At 46.1% G+C, this 20451-nt stretch overlaps 1 protein-coding gene across 1 annotated transcript in view; it reads left to right on the forward strand.

The window, feature by feature from the left end:
* LOC122925556 (venom factor-like) overlaps positions 1-20451 on the forward strand; it is a 482939-nt gene that overhangs the window by 165455 nt on the left and 297033 nt on the right. Inside the window, exons 20-22 of the mRNA XM_044276914.1 lie at positions 7342-7457; positions 7707-7853; positions 8411-8617. Coding sequence (XP_044132849.1) covers positions 7342-7457; positions 7707-7853; positions 8411-8617 — 470 coding nt within the window. The remainder of the gene's footprint in view (positions 1-7341; positions 7458-7706; positions 7854-8410; positions 8618-20451) is intronic.

A 20451-nucleotide genomic window follows, 5' to 3' on the forward strand; every position in this document is an offset into this window, starting at 1 on the left:
TCTGCATTAGTATACATACATTTGAGAGGTTTATGTATATTTTTTACCCTACACCTTTCCTTCTGAACTGTTCTAGTCCCTCCTTCCATTCCTCCCCCAGTACCACTACCTTGCCCCCGGTCTCTATCCGCACTATCTTCCCCTCCTATAATGTAATTTCCCTCCCCCAGTCCCTAGTTTAAACACTCCTCCAACCTTCTAGCCATCTTTCTCCCCAACACAGCTGCCCCTTCCCCATTGAGGTGCAACCTGTCCCTACGATAGAACCTGTAGCCGGTAGAGAAGTCGCCCCAGTTCTCAAAGAACCCAAACCCCTCCTTCCTACACCAGTTCTTGAGCCACTTGTTAATCTCCCTAATCTCCCGCTGCCTTTCTTGTGTGGCCCGTGGTACAGGTAGTATTTCGGAAAATACTACCTTTGAGGTTCTTGCCCTAAGCTTTTGACCTAAATCCCTGAAATCATTTTTAAGGACTCCCCACCTACCCCTAACTTTGTCATTGGTTCCGATATGGACCATGACCACTGGATCTTCTCCAGCCCCTCCCAGTAATCTGTCAACCCGATCCAAGATGTGTCGAACTCTAGCGCCAGGAAGACAGCACACTGTTCGGCGATCACGGTCTTTGTGACAGATTTCCCTATCTGTTCCCCTAATAATGTCTCCCACTACCAGCACCTGTCTGGCCTCTCCTGGTTCCCTGCTTACTGGAGCTGACATTCCCCTGACTGGCAGAGGAAGTGTCCGGCTGCAGCAGTGCCGTCCCTGGACTGACATCCCCCTCATCTGCCAAACGTGCAAACTTGTTTGGGTGTGTCAGATCAGGGCTAGCCTCCCTGGCACTCTTCCCTCTACCCCGCTTTCTAACTGTTACCCAGCTAGCTACCTCACTTTCCTCAGACTCCTCTCTGTCACCCTCCCCCTCATCTACCCCAAAGAGTGCTTGCTCGGTGAGAAGCAAACTCTTTTGCAAATTGTCAATGCCTCTCATTGTTGAAACTTGCCCGTTTAGAGACTTGATTTGCGATTCCAAACGGGAAATTTGCTCACATCTTGAACAAAGATATACACCCTCGAACGGCTGTTCCAGGACTGCATACATCATGCAAGATGTGCACTGGACTGCGCTGTCAATTGTGCAACACATACTAAATGGGGATTATAACAGTAAAAAAGTAAAACAGTAAATAGGATTTGGAATTAGACCCTGTCTGCTGTAGTTGAAGGACTACCTAGGATTAAGCCAACAACACACAATGAAATTCTATCCAACCTTAGTTTCCTTCTCCTTGTCTTAAACCCCTTTTCTTTAACTCCACTTAATAAGAAGCCCACTTAGTAGAGCAAGCCTCGGGAAGAGCAAGCTCTGGAGAGAGATTAGTGGTTCAATTTATAGCACCTGGTTGCCCAGACCACTTCCCTATATCAAGCAGAGAAAAAAATGGGTTTAAAAGGCAACACACAGCAGAGAAAAAAAAAAAGTTTTCATAAAATAATTTGGCCTCACATTCCCTCATTTTTCTTTAGTAGCGATGGTCTAAAAGCATGGCTATCCAGTAATCATCAGACTGCTTGATGTCAACGATACACTTGTACACCTGTCAGTGCTTAAGCAAGCGAGCATACAGCTCGCCATTCTGGCTAACATGCTCTTTAAGCCAGTTCTTTCCGGCTCCCCTCCCCACTGAGGCAATTGGGTGTACTGGTAGGTGCTATCGTCATCATCATCCTCCTGCTTCTCCACCTCTGATTCCTTCTCCAGTGGCAATTTTTCATCCTCTATCCTCCACCATTATGAGAATTTCTCCTTGTGGGTCAGCAACTGCTACAGGGCGGACAGCAAGATGTGTTAGCTGTTCTTCTTCTGTAATCGTTTGTTCTGAGATAAATATGAGGGGGATGACATTGTCCATGCCACAATTGTCCCTGCTGACAAACTTTGTGGTCTCTTTGAAAGGATTCAGCCCCCAACAGGCGCCTCAAATGAGCTGCAGCTGCCTGACCTTGAGACAACACGTGCTCCCTGCTGAGGAGGTCTGGCGCGTGACACAACATTGTGGCTCTTGTTGCTGACCACCTTGGCCAGTTGGAGTCAGAAGAGTAACAGCCAATGTGATGTTTGCTGCTTGATGTACTTTAGCAACTGCTTGCCTGTGTGGCTACTCTTGCCCAGGTTGATCACCTTCAATATGGCATGGCAATGCTTGACTTGACACATGTGAGAGAAAGGAGGGGGAGCGGGAGTGACAATGTGCCCTGCTGCTGTTGTGGACAGGCGAGCGTCCATGGAGGAGGTGGAGTGGCCTTGTTGCTTGGTGGTGCCTCATTGCTGCCACAGAAAAATTGATCCAGTGGGGTATGAAAGACATGTACTTTTCCTGCTTGTAACAGCTGCTAAAGACAGCTATACTAAATGTATAAACGTTAAGTTATGAACCGACTAGTTAATCTCTGTGCCAAATGATCAAATATTTCCAAGAAAGCTCAAAATCTGCCCCCATCTTTGCTCACTCTTCTTTTTCTGGTCTTTTGCACATTATATTACATTTCTGAGCTAGAAACAAGTGGGCTTCAAAAGAACAGGGTGGACAGATCAAACTCATTTTTTCCAAAAGGTTTTACCTACATGGTGTGTACATGGCAAGTTGTATAACTCTAAGTATTTATTACTACAGTATCAGATGTATCTGGTAGTGATGAGCAAAGTTTTTAAAAAATTGATTCGGCAGCCTCGCCAAACTTGGAGAAGAAATTCAATTTGTTACAAAGTACATTGTATTAAGCGGGCACAATGACGGGGAATAGCAATCGTGCCGCCCCCCCATCATTGAACCCCTCAGATGCCACATTCAATGCTGACCTCATCCAGTTGATCGTGGAGAGGCCGTCGTGACCCTCTTGATTGAAGAAAAGGCGTTAAATCTCATTCCCACTGACGTAATAACGATAGAATGTCATCACACTGGGTGGGCGCAGTGACATCATCACTGATGACATCACCATGCCCGGCCAGCATGATGACGTGGCGATGTCACAGGTCAGAGTGCATGAGATTTGGCGCATTTTCTTTCATCAAGATGACCACAACGGCCTCTCAGCGATCAAATGGATGGATTTTTTTTACCACCATTTCAAGAAAAATTTATTTGTTACCCCAAAACGTGATGAAATTCACCTTTGTTACTAATCGAAGTTACTGGATCGAAGTCCACTGACATAAAATTCAGTTCAGTGAGCTCCTAAATGGTATCACAGCTTCCTTCATGATGTACGGTTAGGTGGGATAGGATGGTGGCACTTTTACTTATCCCATAATCATGCCCTGGCTGGCACATGTATGTGTAGTGTAACTAGAGTTCTATGGGCCCTAGGGGAAACTTTAGATGTACCCCCTCCCCATTATATCTTTGAATGTGTTGCAGTACACAGTCTACAGGCTGCTGCTGATCACTACAAAAACCCATAGCATCTACACCAGTGATGGTCAGTTCGCAGTGTTCGCCAGCGAACACATGCGGGCTGCCATCTTTAGTAAGGTAGACTCACCCGTCCGGCGATGCACAGGTAAGCCTTACCTGTGCCGGGAGCCGGTCTGAAATCAAATGCGGCCACCGGGAGAAGGCAGTTCCGAGAACAGCCGCCGGGGGCCTTCATCGGGTTGTTCTCGGAACTGCCTGCTCCCGGTGACTGCATTTGATTTCAGACCGGCTCCCAACACAGGTAAGGGCTTACCTGTGCAATGCCGGATGGGTGAGTCTACCTTACTAAAGATGGAAGCTCGCATGTGTTCGCTGGCGAACACTGCGAACTGACCATCACTGATCTACACTACAGGGAGTGCAGAATTATTAGGCAAGTTGTATTTTTGAGGATTAATTTTATTATTGAACAACAACCATGTTCTCAATGAACCCAAAAAACTCATTAATATCAAAGCTGAATATTTTTGGAAGTAGTTTTTAGTTTGTTTTTAGTTTTAGCTATTTTAGGGGGATATCTGTGTGTGCAGGTGACTATTACTGTGCATAATTATTAGGCAACTTAACAAAAAACAAATATATACCCATTTCAATTATTTATTTTTACCAGTGAAACCAATATAATATCTCAACATTCACAAATATACATTTCTGACATTCAAAAACAAAACAAAAACAAATCAGTGACCAATATAGCCACCTTTCTTTGCAAGGACACTCAAAAGCCTGCCATCCATGGATTCTGTCAGTGTTTTGATCTGTTCACCATCAACATTGCGTGCAGCAGCAACCACAGCCTCCCAGACACTGTTCAGAGAGGTGTACTGTTTTCCCTCCTTGTAAATCTCACATTTGATGATGGACCACAGGTTCTCAATGGGGTTCAGATCAGGTGAACAAGGAGGCCATGTCATTAGATTTTCTTCTTTTATACCCTTTCTTGCCAGCCACGCTGTGGAGTACTTGGACGCGTGTGATGGAGCATTGTCCTGCATGAAAATCATGTTTTTCTTGAAGGATGCAGACTTCTTCCTGTACCACTGCTTGAAGAAGGTGTCTTCCAGAAACTGGCAGTAGGACTGGGAGTTGAGCTTGACTCCATTCTCAACCCGAAAAGGCCCCACAAGCTCATCTTTGATGATACCAGTCCAAACCAGTACTCCACCTCCACCTTGCTGGCGTCTGAGTCGGACTGGAGCTCTCTGCTCTTTACCAATCCAGCCACGGGCCCATCCATCTGGCCCATCAAGACTCACTCTCATTTCATCAGTCCATAAAACCTTAGAAAAATCAGTCTTGAGATATTTCTTGGCCCAGTCTTGACGTTTCAGCTTGTGTGTCTTGTTCAGTGGTGGTCATCTTTCAGCCTTTCTTACCTTGGCCATGTCTCTGAGTATTGCACACCTTGTGCTTTTGGGCACTCCAGTGATGTTGCAGCTCTGAAATATGGCCAAACTGGTGGCAAGTGGCATCTTGGCAGCTGCACGCTTGACTTCTCTCAGTTCATGGGCAGTTATTTTGCGCCTTGGTTTTTCCACACGCTTCTTGCGACCCTGTTGAATATTTTGAATGAAACGCTTGATTGTTCGATGATCACGCTTCAGAAGCTTTGCAATTTTAAGAGTGCTGCATCCCTCTGCAAGATATCTCACTATTTTTGACTTTTCTGAGCCTGTCAAGTCCTTCTTTTGACCCATTGAAAGGAAAGGAAGTTGCCTAATAATTATGCACACCTGATATAGGGTGTTGATGTCATTAGACCACACCCCTTCTCATTACAGAGATGCACATCACCTAATATGCTTAATTGGTAGTAGGCTTTCGAGCCTATACAGCTTGGAGTAAGACAACATGCATAAAGAGGATGATGTGGTCAAAATACTCATTTGCCTAAAAATTCTGCACTCCCTGTATATGTGGACTCCTCGACCCTTACCAATTATGCCCCCAATTTATAAAATATAAATTACCTACTTTAATGCCCCAACAGCCATTGGCTGCTCAAGTCAGCTGGTAGCCTATGTAGGATGGGAAATTAAAGGGCTTACCCTGAACATACCATATAACTCACTCCCAAACCGCCCATCACCATCCCTGTGCCCAGCACTATCTGCCCCCCTCTGCCAGCACCAGCACATTCACCAGCTACCAAACCCCCCCCCAGCAACATCACCATTGATAACAGTAACAGCAAGGTCAAACTGAACTCAAACTAATGGTGGATTTTCACGGGACGATTCTGCAGCCGATTGTTGGGAAGGAAATGTTCCTTTACGACAGTCGTCTGCTCGTTCAGTGAAGGAGACCGTGCATTTACATGCAGCGATCACCTCCACTGTATGAGGACGAGGGATCACTATTGTCATCGCTTGTCCTCAGCAAATTGCTGTTTAGACCACACAACCTACTGCCCAGAAACTATGATCGGTGGTGCCTGAACGAACGACAGGATTTACCGTAAACACATTTAAACGGGCAGATTGTTGGGAACGACTATTCGCATATAATCTGGATAATTATTGGCTCCCGATAATCTGAACAATTATTGGCTCGTGGTAATGCAGCTTGACTCTAACTTTGATAAGAAGACACCAGGTTGAGCAGGTTTAGCGCAGGTGTCTTAAACTCACATCCTCCTCGTCTCTGCTAGCCTACAGGCAGCTGCGCTAAACCTGCTCAACCTGGTGTCTTCTTATCAAAGTTAGAGTCAAGCTGCATTACCACGAGCTGGACCTACAGCACTGGGTCTGTATATACCAAGGAGGCTCAGGGGTGCACCTAGCCTATTGGCTGCCTGAGGAGAAAATTGAAATGGTGCCTCACCCCCGCCCCCTCCCAATCTCTAAACCAAATTCTCAACCAGAAAAGAACAAACAGCAGGTGGCTCTATACTAACACATTTTATGTAATAACTCAACTATACTTTTTTTTTTTTTTATAACATTTAATTTTAGTGAACAGCAAACTAAGCTGCAAAAACCAGTGTCAGGCAGCTGCTGCCAAGGTCAATAAGATAATGGGTTGCATCAAAAGGGGCATTGATGCCCGTGATGAGAACATAGTCCTACCACTTTACAAAACACTAGTCAGACCACACATGGGGTACTGTATACAGTTCTGGGCTCCTGTGAATAAAGCAGACATAGAAGAGCTGGAGAGGGTACAGAGAAGTGCAACTAAAGTAATTACGGAAATGAGGGAATTACAGTACCCCGAAAGATTATTAAATTAGGGTTATTCACTTTAGAAAAAAGACAACTGAGGGGAGATCTAACAACTATGAATATATCAGGGACAGAGAGACAGGTACAGAGATCGCCCCCATCATCTATTTATCCCCAGGACTATGACTGTGACAAGAGGACATCCTCTGTGTCTGGAGGAAAGAAGGTTTGTACACAAACATAGAAGAGGATTCTTTACGGTAAGAGCAGTGAGACTATGGAGCTCTCTGCCTGAGGAGGTGGTGATGGTGAGTACAATAAAGGAATCCAAGAGGGGCCTGGATGTATTTCTGGAGCGTAATAATATTACAGACTATAGCTACTAGAGAATTGGTTCAGGGAGTTATTCTGATGTCTGATTGGAGTCGGGAAGGAATTTTTTATTCCCCTCAAGTGGGGAAAATTGTCTTCTACCTCACAGTTTTTTTTTTGCCTTCCTCTGGATCAACTTGCAGGATGACAGGCCGAACTGGATGGACAGAGGGCTTTTTTTGGCCTTCTAAACTATGTTACTATGTTAATTGCCAAAGTCTTCAGATCCGGCTGCAGGTTTGGAAAGTGTAGAATATTTTTGATGGGACAACCCCTTTAATCATAGCCATGTAAATACAGTATAATGCACGGCTCCTTCTCTTACAGGCAGTGATATGGCAGAATATGAGCTGAATAACATCTTCATTGTGGAATCTCCCTATAAAATTCTCTACACAAAAACATCCAAGTATTTCAAGCCCGGAATGCCATTCGATCTTAAGGTAAGTGCACTGATTTCATGTTTGATTATATTATTATTGTTTTAGTGTTCTTTTATCATATTGTAGTTTTTTTTTCTAGCACCTTCATTTTCTGCTTAGAAAAACTGCATAAAAATGCAAATTATTTTTTTTTTACATGAGAACATATTCTTTTTGGCCTTAGATAGATTAAAAAGATAACAGGATTATATAGGCTGGGGGCATTATCTTATTTTTTATTTATAAATTTTTACAAGAGTCTCATTTCAGGTATTTGTCACTTATCCTGATGGGTCTCCGGCTCATCGTGTCCCTGTTGTAGCAGAATCAGGAAATGTCAGAGGAACAACTCTGGAAGATGGAACCGCTCGGCTGACTCTGAACACTCGCCCAGACATGAACCTGCTGCAGATAACAGTAATATTTCTATGTTTGTACATGTCTGCATTTGGAATATACTAATCATGAATGTTTGAAAATTATGAGCTTGCATTAGTAATATGTACTTAGTGGAGGTGTTAAATTTCAGGATTTTAAAATTGATCACTTATCTTCTGATTGACGCCCCTGCCAATCAACTGTTCCAGAGTAGCTCAGGCTCTGGAGGTTGGCATCAGAACTACACAGATTCACCAACCATGTAGTAGATAAAGGTGGTTAATGCAGAAATCAGCTCAAAACTACTTAGGAGCAGCTGATTGCCACTGATCAGGTATTGATGGCCTACCCTGAGGATACGCCATTAATATAACATTTCTGGAATATCATTTTAATGGATGGAAAGCCTAATGGTTCTACAGTGTTGATTCGATGCATTTAAGTTCTCTTCACATGTAAGTTTGGCTGCTATGTGCAACAGAGCTTTAGATGAACCAATTCTGTATACTGCTAGTGACTATGAATATTTTATATTAGACAGTAAGCACTCTATTACTACTGTATTGTAGATGTCTATGTCTTCTCTCTCCTTCTAGGTATCAACATTAGATGAAAAGATACCCAAGGAAAAGCAAGCTTCTGCCACCATGGTGGCCTCTGCCTACAGATCCACTGGTGGCAACTACTTATATCTCAGTGTAATAGGAGGGGAATTGAAACCAGGAGAGAATGCAATAATCAACTTTATTATCCGGAACAATGACAATGCCGTTCAAAACCAGATCAGCCATTTCAACTACGTGGTAACTTTCCTTGTCTTTTTTTACACTTCAACCATATAAATTGTTGGTTGCCACTAAAGGGGTTCTGAGCTTTAAACAATAGCTTTTTGTTGGATGACTCCCCAAAAATAGGAGAATCACAGAGTATCTTGTTTCTGGGACCCACACTGATCAGATGTAATCTGTGGTGGAATTTGTCAGCTAGTGCAATAATTCATTCACCCGGGGGAATGAATTATTGCATGGTGCTAATTAAGATCAATAGGCTGCATGGACTAGTGAGAGAGAGAAATATGTTCTAAATAGCTACCTTCCACGTTGGCTAATTGATGAAGGTCCCTATATTAACTCAAAATGTCCTAAAATACTATTTGATAATGGGTGTTCTAAACCAACATGGATGGTAGGACAGCACCACTTACTTGAATAGTTCAAGGGGCTTTGCGGCGGTGCTCGTGACGGCAGGTCTCGGCCTCAGAGACCCCAAAATTACCAGTGGAGATGAGGAAAGTCACAGCACTCCAAAAGCTTGTTCAGTGTTCTTTAATTCACCAAAGGTTCAGCAGCAACGTTTTGACAACAGTCTTTATCAAGCTACATCTAGCTTGATAAAGACTGTTGTCGAAACGTTGCTGCTGAACCTTTGGTGAATTAAAGAACACTGAACAAGCTTTTGGAGTGCTGTGACTTTCCTCATCTCCACTGTTCTAAACCAACTCCATTAAAGATAATGAACTAACATGGTCAGGCCAGTCCCAAATTTCATGATGTCATCAGGACTAGAGATGGCCTTGCGGTTCACCCGGCGGTCATTTCGCGGTGAACGTTACGCATTCGGGATTCACCGAACATGCGAACGTATGGCGATATTTGCACTCGCCATATTAGTTTGCATAGCGCTGAACTTTGACCCATAATACATCCATCAGGTGGGACAGGACAGCCAATTGAGACATTTCAGCACATGGACATACCCCCAACCCTATAATAGAGCCCAATCTGGCAGCCATTTTACATTATGTGTTTTGCCAGTGTAGGGAGAGGTTGCATTTTGGAGCAGGGACAGTTAGGGACACCAAACGCTAGATAATAGGGCCGCAAAAGTCCTTCTAAGGTGTGATATAGATGGGTGTGATATACTTATAATATACTTTCTAACATAGAAATTAAATTATAGTGTATTTGTATTGTGTAGCAGTTGGGTGCTGTTCTGCTGTGATAGAGGGACAAACGCTATTGGAGTAACTAATTGCAATGGGAGTGATATACCTGTTGCCCCCAAAAAAACAGCTTGAGGGCTACAATATACCTTCTTCCACAAAATCCTGATTGACGGGTGCTATATACCTGTTTCCGCCAAATACTGATTGAGGGCTGCGAAACACCTGCTTCTACAAAATACTGATTGAGGGGTGCCATATACCTGTTTCCGCCAAATACTGTTTAAGGGGTGATATATACCTGTTTCCGCCAAATACTGATTAAGGGGTGATATATACCTGTTTCCGCCAAATACTGATTGAGGGGTGCCATATACCTATTTCCGCCAAATACTGATTAAGGGGTGCTATATACCTGTTTCTGCCAAATACTGATTGAGTGGTGCTATTGCTATATACCTTCTTCCACCAAATACTGATTGAGGGCTGTGATACACCTGCTTCCACAATATCCTGATTGAGGGGTGCCATATATCTATTTCCGCCAAAAACGGATTGAGGGTGCTATATACCAGTTTCCACCAAATACTGATTGAGGGGTGCTATATAACTGTTTCTGCCAAATACTGATTGAGGGGTGCTATATACCTTCTTCCACAAAATCCTGATTGAGGGTAGCCATATACTCGTTTCTGCCTAATCCTGATTGAAGGGTGTTATACACCTGTTTCCGCCAAATTAAAGCCTTTTCTGGTGTGTGTTAGTGGGAAAAGAATGGGCTTATAAGCCGTTGTGTGGTGAAGTGAGAAAATTATATCCTTTTTTGGCATGTATTAATTTCCTATTTACTTATTTGATGTCAGGCAGAGAAGTGCCAGGCCCTGCACAGGGGAGTAGCAGAGGCCTAAATGTTTCTGGTGCAGCCACAGGTCACAGCAGAGTAAGGGGGCGTGGCAGCAGCAGTCAATTCGAGAGGCCTGAGCTCCCAGTGTCAGCTAGTGGTCGTGTCTTGACCAGCAACCCAGAGGTTAATGAATGGTTGACTCGATCTTTGACTTCATCGCGGTGACATCAGACACCCCCAGCCAAGAGTCGGTGGGTTCGTCAGACACAACCCTTAGGCTACTTTCACACTAGCGTTCATGGGTCCGTTCGTGAGCTCCGTTTGAAGGAGCTCACGAGCGGAGCAGAACGCCTCCGTCCAGCCCTGATGCAGTCTGAATGGAGCGGATCCGCTCAGACTGCATCAGTCTGGCGGCGTTCAGCCTCCGCTCCGCTTGCCTCCGCACGGACAGGCGGACAGCTGAACGCTGCTTGCAGCGTTCAGCTGTCCGCCTGGCCGTGCGGAGGCGAGCGGATCCGTTCAGACTTACAATGTAAGTCAATGGGAACGGATCCGCTTGAAGATGTCACCATATGGCTCAATCTTCAGGCGGATCCGTCCCCCATTGACTTTACATTGAAAGTCTGAACGGATCCGCTCAGGCTGCTTTCACACTTAGAATTTTTTCAAAGTTATTAATGCAGACGGATCCGTACTGAACAGAGCCTCCGTCTGCATTAATATGATCGGATCCGTTCAGAACGGATCCGATCAAGCGCAAGTGTGAAAGTAGCCTTAGTTAGCATGGCTCAGGAGCAGGCCCTATGCCCTCACCTGTCCTCAACCTGCCTCTGTCCTTTTCTGTTCCCTTAGCCAGAGAAGTACTATATGCTGTAAGCTCAGCTCCACTATACAGCGTGGATGAGCTACTAGAAGACAGTTAGCAGCTACTGCCCAGCCAAGATCTGGAGGAGATATCCACCGCCCCCTCCGCTTGGCGGGAAAATAGTGATGAGATGAGTGGCATGGTAGCTGGTGTTGCGAGCGGTCAGGCTCCTGGCTCAGAGACCGTTGGCGAGGACATCAGTGACAAGCAGACAGTACTCGATGATGATTTAGCCAGTCGGAATTGGGAGCCGGGTAATGAAGGGGCTTCATTATTATCAAGAGAAGAGGGTGGCAGCTAGCCCGTAAAGCATCTGTGGTGCCAGCATGTCGGTAGCGTGGCTGGGAGTCAGCAGGGTGGCAACAGTGGGAGGTCAGGAGCCAAACATGTCCGGGTAGACCACCCGCTTCGCAGGAGCCTACTGGCCTGGATAGTTGTGGTGCAGGGGTTCACGGAAGCAGTGGAGGTAGCAGTCAGTCAGTGCAGAGTGTTGGGGGTAAAATCATCTACTCGGTGGTGTGGCAGTTTTTTGTTAAACCACCGGATGAGGTGAACATGGCCATTTGTCGAATCTGTGGGCAGAGGGTGAAGCGTGGCGATTGTGCCAATATTGGCACCACAGCCCTGCGTTAACATATGCAGCATTATTATAAAGTGAAAATATGGGGGATTCAGCCCGCACAACCGTTTGCAGGTGCAGATTGCTATGGCGAAATACAGATACAAACGCAAAAACTTTGTGTGGCTGTCATGGCCCATAACAGGTAGGAACTAGTGTTAGGGACCACTCATGAAGGCGACCTTGACGTGGTGAGTGGCTTATTACGCTTTGGCCAAAATGTACACCAATGCCTTATTCAACATCCAGCATAAAGGCAGGGCAGAGTGCTGGTTGCAGAGTGCGATTGCATTTGTGTTTTTGCGTTTGTACCATTATTATAAAGTGGCCTGGGAGATTCGTTACTCCAATGTGGTGGTCCAGCCAGCCACAGCAACTGCTGCATCACCCAGTGGCACGCACCCCAATGTCAGGCAGTCAAGGCTCCACCACCTCAGCCGAAGGAAGCTGTTTGTCCTTCCAATCATCTGCTGGTCCTGATCATTGCAGTTTCTAGGTAAAATTTCTCTCAGGGCGAGTGTCAAAAAAACCTCCCCCCCCCCTTCCGATAACAGCTCGGTGAAATGATATCAGAAGAGTACTTGCAACCGTCTCACCATATACTGTATATATTTTTGTTTTTTATTTTTATGCTTAACACAAGATTTATTGAGAGCAAAAGAAAATCATAAATTACTGCTTAAACTGCCAAAAGTCGCAGGCAGAGTGTATGCTATATGTGTATGACATAAACATACTCTACATGAAAACTTACAATTACTTGGCTTGGCCCTTGGGGATCTCGGGCGCCACTTCAACACTTGGCTAGGGGGCTCGGTGGAGCTAATGTTGTGTTTTATCCTAATGAGAAATATTTCATAATAAGGATTTGGAGAAGGGGCAGAGGGGTCGCAGAGCAGGGAGAGGCTGGTGCTGCTACTAGGGGGTCATACCATGGGGGAGTAATAAAGCCCACCATAATGCCCCCTCATTAGAAATAATTCTCCTTATAATGTACAAAACATACCCCCTTGTAATGCCCCCAGTTAAGCTAATGTTCCCATAATGTGCCAATATAAAATACCCCTTCTCAGTGCCCCGTAGATGACCCCATAGTGCTCCTCTCTCCCCTTTCCCATAGTACCCACCATAATGTGTCCCAGTATAAAATGCCCCTATACAGAGCCCCCATATAAAATACCCCTTATTTTTAGCCTCAGTAGATGCCCCTATCGTGCCACCAAATAGTAAGATGTGCCAGTAAGATGTGCCCCATAGATGCTTCCTAATCATGTGCCAGTAAGATGTGCCCCATAGATGCCCCCAATCATGTGCCAGTAATAAGAGCCCCCATAGATGCCCCCCAATCATGCGCCAGTAATAAGAGCCCCCCCACCATCATGTGCCAGTAGCCAGAGTGCCCCCCTATCATGTGCTAGTAGCCACCCTTATGTGCCAGTAGCTCCCCCTATGTGCCAGTAGCTCCCCCTATGTGCCAGTAGCCCCCCTTATGTGCCAGTAGCCCCCCTTATGTGCCAGTAGCCTCCTATCATGTGCCAGCAGCCCCCCTTATGTGCCAGCAGCCCCCCTATGTGCCAGTAGCCCCCCTATGTGTCAGTAGCTCCTTTGATGTGCCAGTAGCTCCCCTTATGTGCCAACAGCCCCTCCTATGTGCCAGTAGCTCCCCTTATGTGCCAGTAGCTCCCCTTATGTGCCAGAAGACCCCATTGTGTGCCAGCAGCTCCCCTTATGTGACAGTAGCCACCCTTATGTGCCAGCAGCCCCACCTATGTGCCAGCAACCCCCATATGTGCCAGTAGCCCCCTTATGTTCCAGTGGTCCCCTTATGTGCCAGTAGCTCCCCTTATGTGCCAGTAGCCCCCTTATGTGCCAGTAGTCCCCCTTATGTGTCAGTAGCTCCCCTTATGTGCCAGTAGCCCCCTTTATGTGCCATTAGCCTACTATCATGTGCCAGTAGCCTCCTATCATGTGCCAGTAGCCCCCTTATGTGCCAGCAGCCCCCCTTCTGTGCCAGTACCCCCCCTTATGTGCCAGTAGCTCACCTTATGTGCCAGTAGCTCCCCTTATGTGTCAGTAGCCCCCCTTATGTGCCAGCATCCCCTCTATGTGCCAGTAGCCCCCCTTATGTGCCAGTTACCCCCTTATGTGCCAGAAGCCCCCCTATGTGCCAGTAGCCCCCCTTATGTCTGTGCCAGTAGCCCCCCTTATGTGCCAGTAGCCTCCTCTCATGTGCCAGTAGTCCCCTTATGTCTGTGCCAGTAGTCCCCTTATGTCTGTGCCAGTAGCCCCCTTATGTGCCAGTAGTCCCCTTATGTGCCAGTAGTCCCCCTTATGTGCCAGTAGCTCCCCTTATGTGCCAGTAGCCCCCCTTATGTGCCATTAGCCTACTATCATGTGCCAGTAGCCTTCTATCATGTGCCAGTAGCCCCCTTATGTGCCAGCATCCCCTCTATGTGCCAGTAGCCCCTTATGTGCCAGTAGCCCCCCTTATGTGCCAGTTACCCCCTTATGTGCCAGCAGCCCCCCTATGTGCCAGTAGCCCCTTATGTCTGTGCCAGTAGCCCCCCTTATGTGCCAGTAGCCTCCTCTCATGTGCCAGTAGCCTCCTCTCATGTGCCAGTAGTCCCCCTTATGTGCCAGTAGTCCCCCTTATGTCTGTGCCAGTAGCCCCCTTATGTGCCATCAGCCCCCCTTTAGTTCCGGCAGCCCCCCTTATGTGCCATTATTGTAATTTAATTTGTACATATATATATATATATATATATATATATATATACATACATATATATAAAAATTAAAAATTATAATTACCTCCTCAAGTATGCGATGCAGGCCTCTTCCGGCCTGTGTCCCTCTCTGGCTCAGGCGGCGTGATGACGTCATCGCACCGCCTGCATCGGCCTCTGATAGGATCAGAAGAACAGGGAGGGGACACACCTCTCCCTCCCCTGCAGCAGCACAGACATTTGTATCACCGTCTTGAGGATGGCGATACAGATGGATGACTATAGTGGAAGCGCAGCACTCATCTCCTGCTGTGCCCTGCCAGCGCCCCCCTTCTGACAGCACCCCGGGCGGCCACCCGGCCCGCCCGGTCCAAGAAACGGCCCTGGTCCTGATGCTCCTGGTCCTTTTCCTCCAAGTCAATCATTCTGTCAGCAATCAATCACTAAAGCAATTGCCAAGAGACAACAGTATGCGTGCACTCATCCAACGGCACAGAAGCTGAACGTGCTCCTGGCCAAGTTGCTGGTACTGCAGTCCATCTCTTAGCACAAGCTGTCATTTCTTTGCCAAAAAGGCAGTACCAGCCCTGCACACATAAGTAGAACAGAAGGTGGGCCAGTCCTCGAGCCTGATGGTGTCTGCCAAAGTGCATGGCAGCGCCGACAAGTGGAGCTTTAACTACGGTCAAGGATATTATATGTCCTTTACGGCCCACTGGGTAAATGTGGTTCCTGCCCAGCCAAACCAGCAACTTGGCCAGGTGACGCAGCTTCCACATCTATTTTCTCACGCCATTGGTCCTCCGACAATGTCCGCCTCTGCATCCTCCACCTTGTCCTCATCCTCCACTGCAGGGACAATTCACAGCATACCACATGTGCAGGGCATGGCTGTGTCACTCTGTTCTGCACCTAGTTTGCCTGGGCGAACGAGTCACACAGGGGAGGAACTGCTCCATGTCCTTCATCAAGAAATTGAATCTTGGCTTTCTCTGTGACAACCCAAAATCGGAACTATGGTGACCGACAGCGGGAAGAACATGGTGCCGGCGCTGCGTTAAGGTGGAATGAGCCATGCTCTCTACAAGGTGAACTTGTTCAATCTGGTTGTCAAGCGTTTCCTGAAGTCTTCCACCCATCTGCAAGACATGCTAAAAATGTCCAGGAAACTTTGCATGCCCTTCAGCCACTCGAACACCACCAAGCACACCTTCCTTGAAATACAAAGGCAGAACAGCATTCCCCAACATAGGCTATTATGCAATGCTTCAACCTGTTGGAATTCCACCCTCCATATGTTGGACTGACTATACGAACAGGGAAAGGCTATAAACAATTTCATTATGATACAGGTAGACCGAGGTACTCCCCTGTGTAACTTCGATGTTAGCCAGTGACGGCTCATGTGTGACACCTGCCATTTGCTTCTGCCCTTTGAGGAGGCCACGTTTGTCAGTCGCCAGGACTATGAAATGAACAACGTCATTCCACTGATTCATATCCTGGAAAATATGCTGGTAAATCTGGCTGTCAGGGGACTGGAGACATGGTGCCTACATCTCACGGCCACCTGTGCCCTGTAGGGGCTGAATTGGAGGAGGAGGACATTGAAGCACAAGCAATGTGTAGCGAAATGGGTGGTTTTTCTACATAGGAGATAGGAGAAGAGGAGCAGGAGCAGCCAGAGGAGCAAGAGGGAGATGAGGAAGATGAGGAAGATGACCCAGACACACCATTTCAGTATGCAGTGGAGATGGAGGCAGTGAGTCCCTCCGAGTCACTTGCACAAATGGCCCGATGCATGCTCACTTGCTTGCGTAGTGAAGGCTGAATTGTCACTATTCGGCAGAGGGATGACTACTAGCTTTCCACCATGTTAGACCCTCGCTACTGGTCCAAAATGGGGGCCTTTTTTACACCCGCTGAGAGGGAGGACAAACTTAACTACTATAGAGAGGTCTGACTTGGGGGCCTTCTGCGCTCACATTTCACTGCCATGGCTGCTGGGGAAAAGGGGATGGCAGGAGCAGTACCAGCTTTATCAGCAGTAGCCTGAGTCTAGAGTTGATGGTGAGCAGCTTTCTTCACCCGCATAGTGAAGAAACTACTCACCCGCAGCTAGACCTGGATAAGAACCTGAACCAGCAGGTGGTGGCACACTTGGAGTGCACCCTGCCAGCTGTCATTGAAGATCCGCTATAATACTGGGCAGCCACAATGGATTTGTGGCTGCAACTGGCTGAGTTTTGCCCTGTAAAAGCTGTCCTGTGTAGAGACTGACCTTTGTCAAGATGAATCAGGCATGGATCAGCCAGGATTTCCATCCACCAATGCCTGATGCATCAGACTAGATCATTCATGGTGCCACACCAACACTTTTACAAAAGAGACCGGTTTCTTCTGGCTACCGTTCTCAGCTACTATTTTGATGCTGTCACCCGCCTGATGTCACACATCTAAAGCCAAGTGCTCCTCCTTTCACGCACCATCTTCATCGGGTACTGATATTGCCAGCCACCTCCACACTATGTCACCTTGCCACTCTGTGGTCTCCTGATGCTGCTACCTCAACACTTTGTCACATTACCACTCTGTGGTCTCCCAATGCTGCTGCCACCTCCACACTATGTCACTTTGCCACTCTGTGGTCTCCTGATGCTGCTGCCAACTCCATGCTACAGGTAAAACTCGAAACATTTTTATATTGTGCAAAGTTCATTTATTTTAGTAATGCAACTTAAAAGGTGAAACTAATATATGAGATAGCCTCAGTACATGCAAAGGAAGATATGTCAAGCCTTTATTTGTTATAATTTGGATGATTATGATTATGGCTTATAGCTTATGAAACTCCAAAGTCACAATTTTGAGGTCCCCTTTGCTCAGGGGATATGGATTAATTAGCTGACTAGAGTGTGACACTTTGAGCCTAAAATATTGAACCTTTTCACAAAATTCTAATTTTTAGCTGCATTAATGCAATTTATTTTAATTTGCATTACTGAAATAAATGGACTTTTGCACAATATTCAAATTTTTCGAGTTTCTCCTGTATGTCATCTTGCCACTGTAACTGTCCTTACCATGACAGAGCTGGGAGACTGACGGCACGTGAGGGTATCTCAAAGTCTCTCTGTTTTCATCTTGCGTGTTGCTGTTTGGTAATGACCACACCTCTTATCAGGTGCAGCTTGTGGTCATTACTGAGGCATTATTTAGTTCTGATTCACACTGCATACCATGCGGTTGATATTTCCTGCTGGAGTTGGTTGAGCTGGTGTATTGTTCCTTTGGATCTCCTGCTCCTCCATTCTTCTTTAAGCTATGGATGGAGTAGAGTTAACACTCCTGTTTTCTGAGATTTCTGAGTTGTGTTATCTAATCTAAGCAAATGGCTTTTGTCTCAAGATAACGCGATGAGTTAAGAAATTTAAGTTAAGAGCTGGAGTGCTAACCCTAGTACATCTGTAAGTGCATTATGTTGTTTGCTTGTATGTTTTGTAGTCTAGGCATCAGGGAGACGCTGGTTTCCTTCATCTGGTGAGGAACAAGTAGTCTAGTTTCCTGCCACCACTCCTAGGGACTTCAAGGGTCTCCAGGGCTAAGTTTACGGTGTATGAGTATTTCCACCTTCCCGGTCTACTCATATTGGCAGGAGTCAGGGAGAGGTCTACTGATTCCTAGGAGGTCACCTTCCCTCTCCCTTATCTTTGAGGCCTAGACTCAGGTCTATTCCTTCTGTGTATTATCTGGTGTTATCTCCTGCCCATTACCCGTGACATTATCAACCGCCTAAAAACCATAATTTATGTTTGTGTCAGTGCAGCGATAGATACTGTTTCTGCACTGGTCGATCATATGCAGGGATTGTCTTTGAAGGTTGCTGAACTCCGCTTGGCCGTCTCGCAGTTTCAGAGACCACAGGTGGCGGCTTACAGCAGCGGGAACCAGGTCTGCCCTGAACCTAAGGTCGTTTTCCTGGATAGGTTTTCCGGGGGAAGTGACAACTTTATGCAGTTCAGGGAGTCGTGCAAACTATATTTTAGACAATGTCCTAATTCTTCGGGGGACGAGAGTCAAAGACTGGGGATTATTATTTTGTTACTGAAAGGTGACATTCAGTCTTGGGCTTTTTCTTTGCCAAGCGGATCACAATCCCTCCGGTTGGTAGATTAATTTTTCAGAGCTCTGGGGCTTATCTACGATGACCCAGATCGGTTCTCCCTGGCCGAGTCTAAGTTGCGTGGATTACGGCAGGGAGAGAGTTCTGCAAAGTCCTGTTGCTCTGAATTTAAGAGATGGGCAACTGATACTGAGTGGAATGATCCAGCCCTCCGTAATCAATTCTGTCAAGGGTAATCTGAGAACCTGAAGGACGCCTTGGCATTTCACAAATATCCAGAGTCATTGGAAGCAGCCATGTCTGTACATATCGATAGATGCCTGAGGAGAAGATCTAAAGTTCCTCTTACTCAGTACACACTATCATATGGGGAAGTGGCCTCTTCTGACACTTTGGGCTCATGTCTGATGATGAGCCAATGCAGTTGGGGGAAGTCACTCCTGGACCTGGTGATAAAAACATTAGGGTTAAGAAAAGACTCTGCTTTTTCTGTGGTAAAGGGGACATTTTATTAACTTATGTCCTTATGTTAAACGTCAAGGTGAAAAAAAAACTAATGTGTTTTGTGCTCTTCTCACTCTTGGTAGTGTGGGTGGGGAATATGAGAATATACTTTTGTCATTTACCGGTAGTACCCAATTTCTCATGCCTCCCCAAGTTTGCGCTAGACTCCAAAACGGTGGAAATTGAAGTATTTATTGACAGTGGAGCAGGGGTTAACCTAGTGGATGGCTAGTTCATCCGAATGCATGGTTTGACAACAAGCGCATTAGACAAAAATAATTTGGTGTTTGCGAGTGATTCCGCCCCATTCTCACAAAAAGTGTTTGTCACAAATGGTGCAGGACAGTCGCCCAAAGGTGGGAGATTCTCATCAACAATTCATTTTGTGTTTTATGCAGGAGGGTCTGCCTGCTCCGCTGGTGCTAGGTTTATCGTGGTTAACCAAACATAACTCTACCATCGATTGGCAAGTGAGACAGATTCTTGATTGGAGTGATTTTTGCATAGACAACTGTCTTAGCACATTGCTGTCTGTTGTAACCACTAAAATAGCACCTTATTTGATTTCATATTTTTCTGATGTATTCTCTGAAAGTGGAGACCAGGAGTTACCTTACACATCACGAGTATGATTGCCCCGTCAACTTTATTCCCGTAGCTAGGCTGTCCAAGTCTCGGTTGTATAATCTTTCTTAGCCCGAAAGAGTAGCCATGCAAGAATATATCACCGAGAGTTTGGCTAAAGGTCATATTCGACCATCCAAATCACCAGTGGCTGCACGGTTCTTCTTTGTTAAAAAAAAGGACGGAACTCTCAGGCCATGTTTGGACTTCCGTGAGCTTAATCACATTACTGTCCGTGATCCCTATCCCCTTCCATTGATCCCAGTTGGATTTGAGGGTGGGACATATAATCTGGTAAGGATCAAGGAGGTGGACTAAAGGAAGATGGCCTTTAATACCCCTGAAGGTCATTTTGAGAATTTGACCAATGCTCCTGCTGTTTTTCAACAT

This window comes from Bufo gargarizans, chromosome 2, assembly GCF_014858855.1.
Source record: "Bufo gargarizans isolate SCDJY-AF-19 chromosome 2, ASM1485885v1, whole genome shotgun sequence".
Lineage (NCBI taxonomy): Eukaryota > Metazoa > Chordata > Amphibia > Anura > Bufonidae > Bufo > Bufo gargarizans.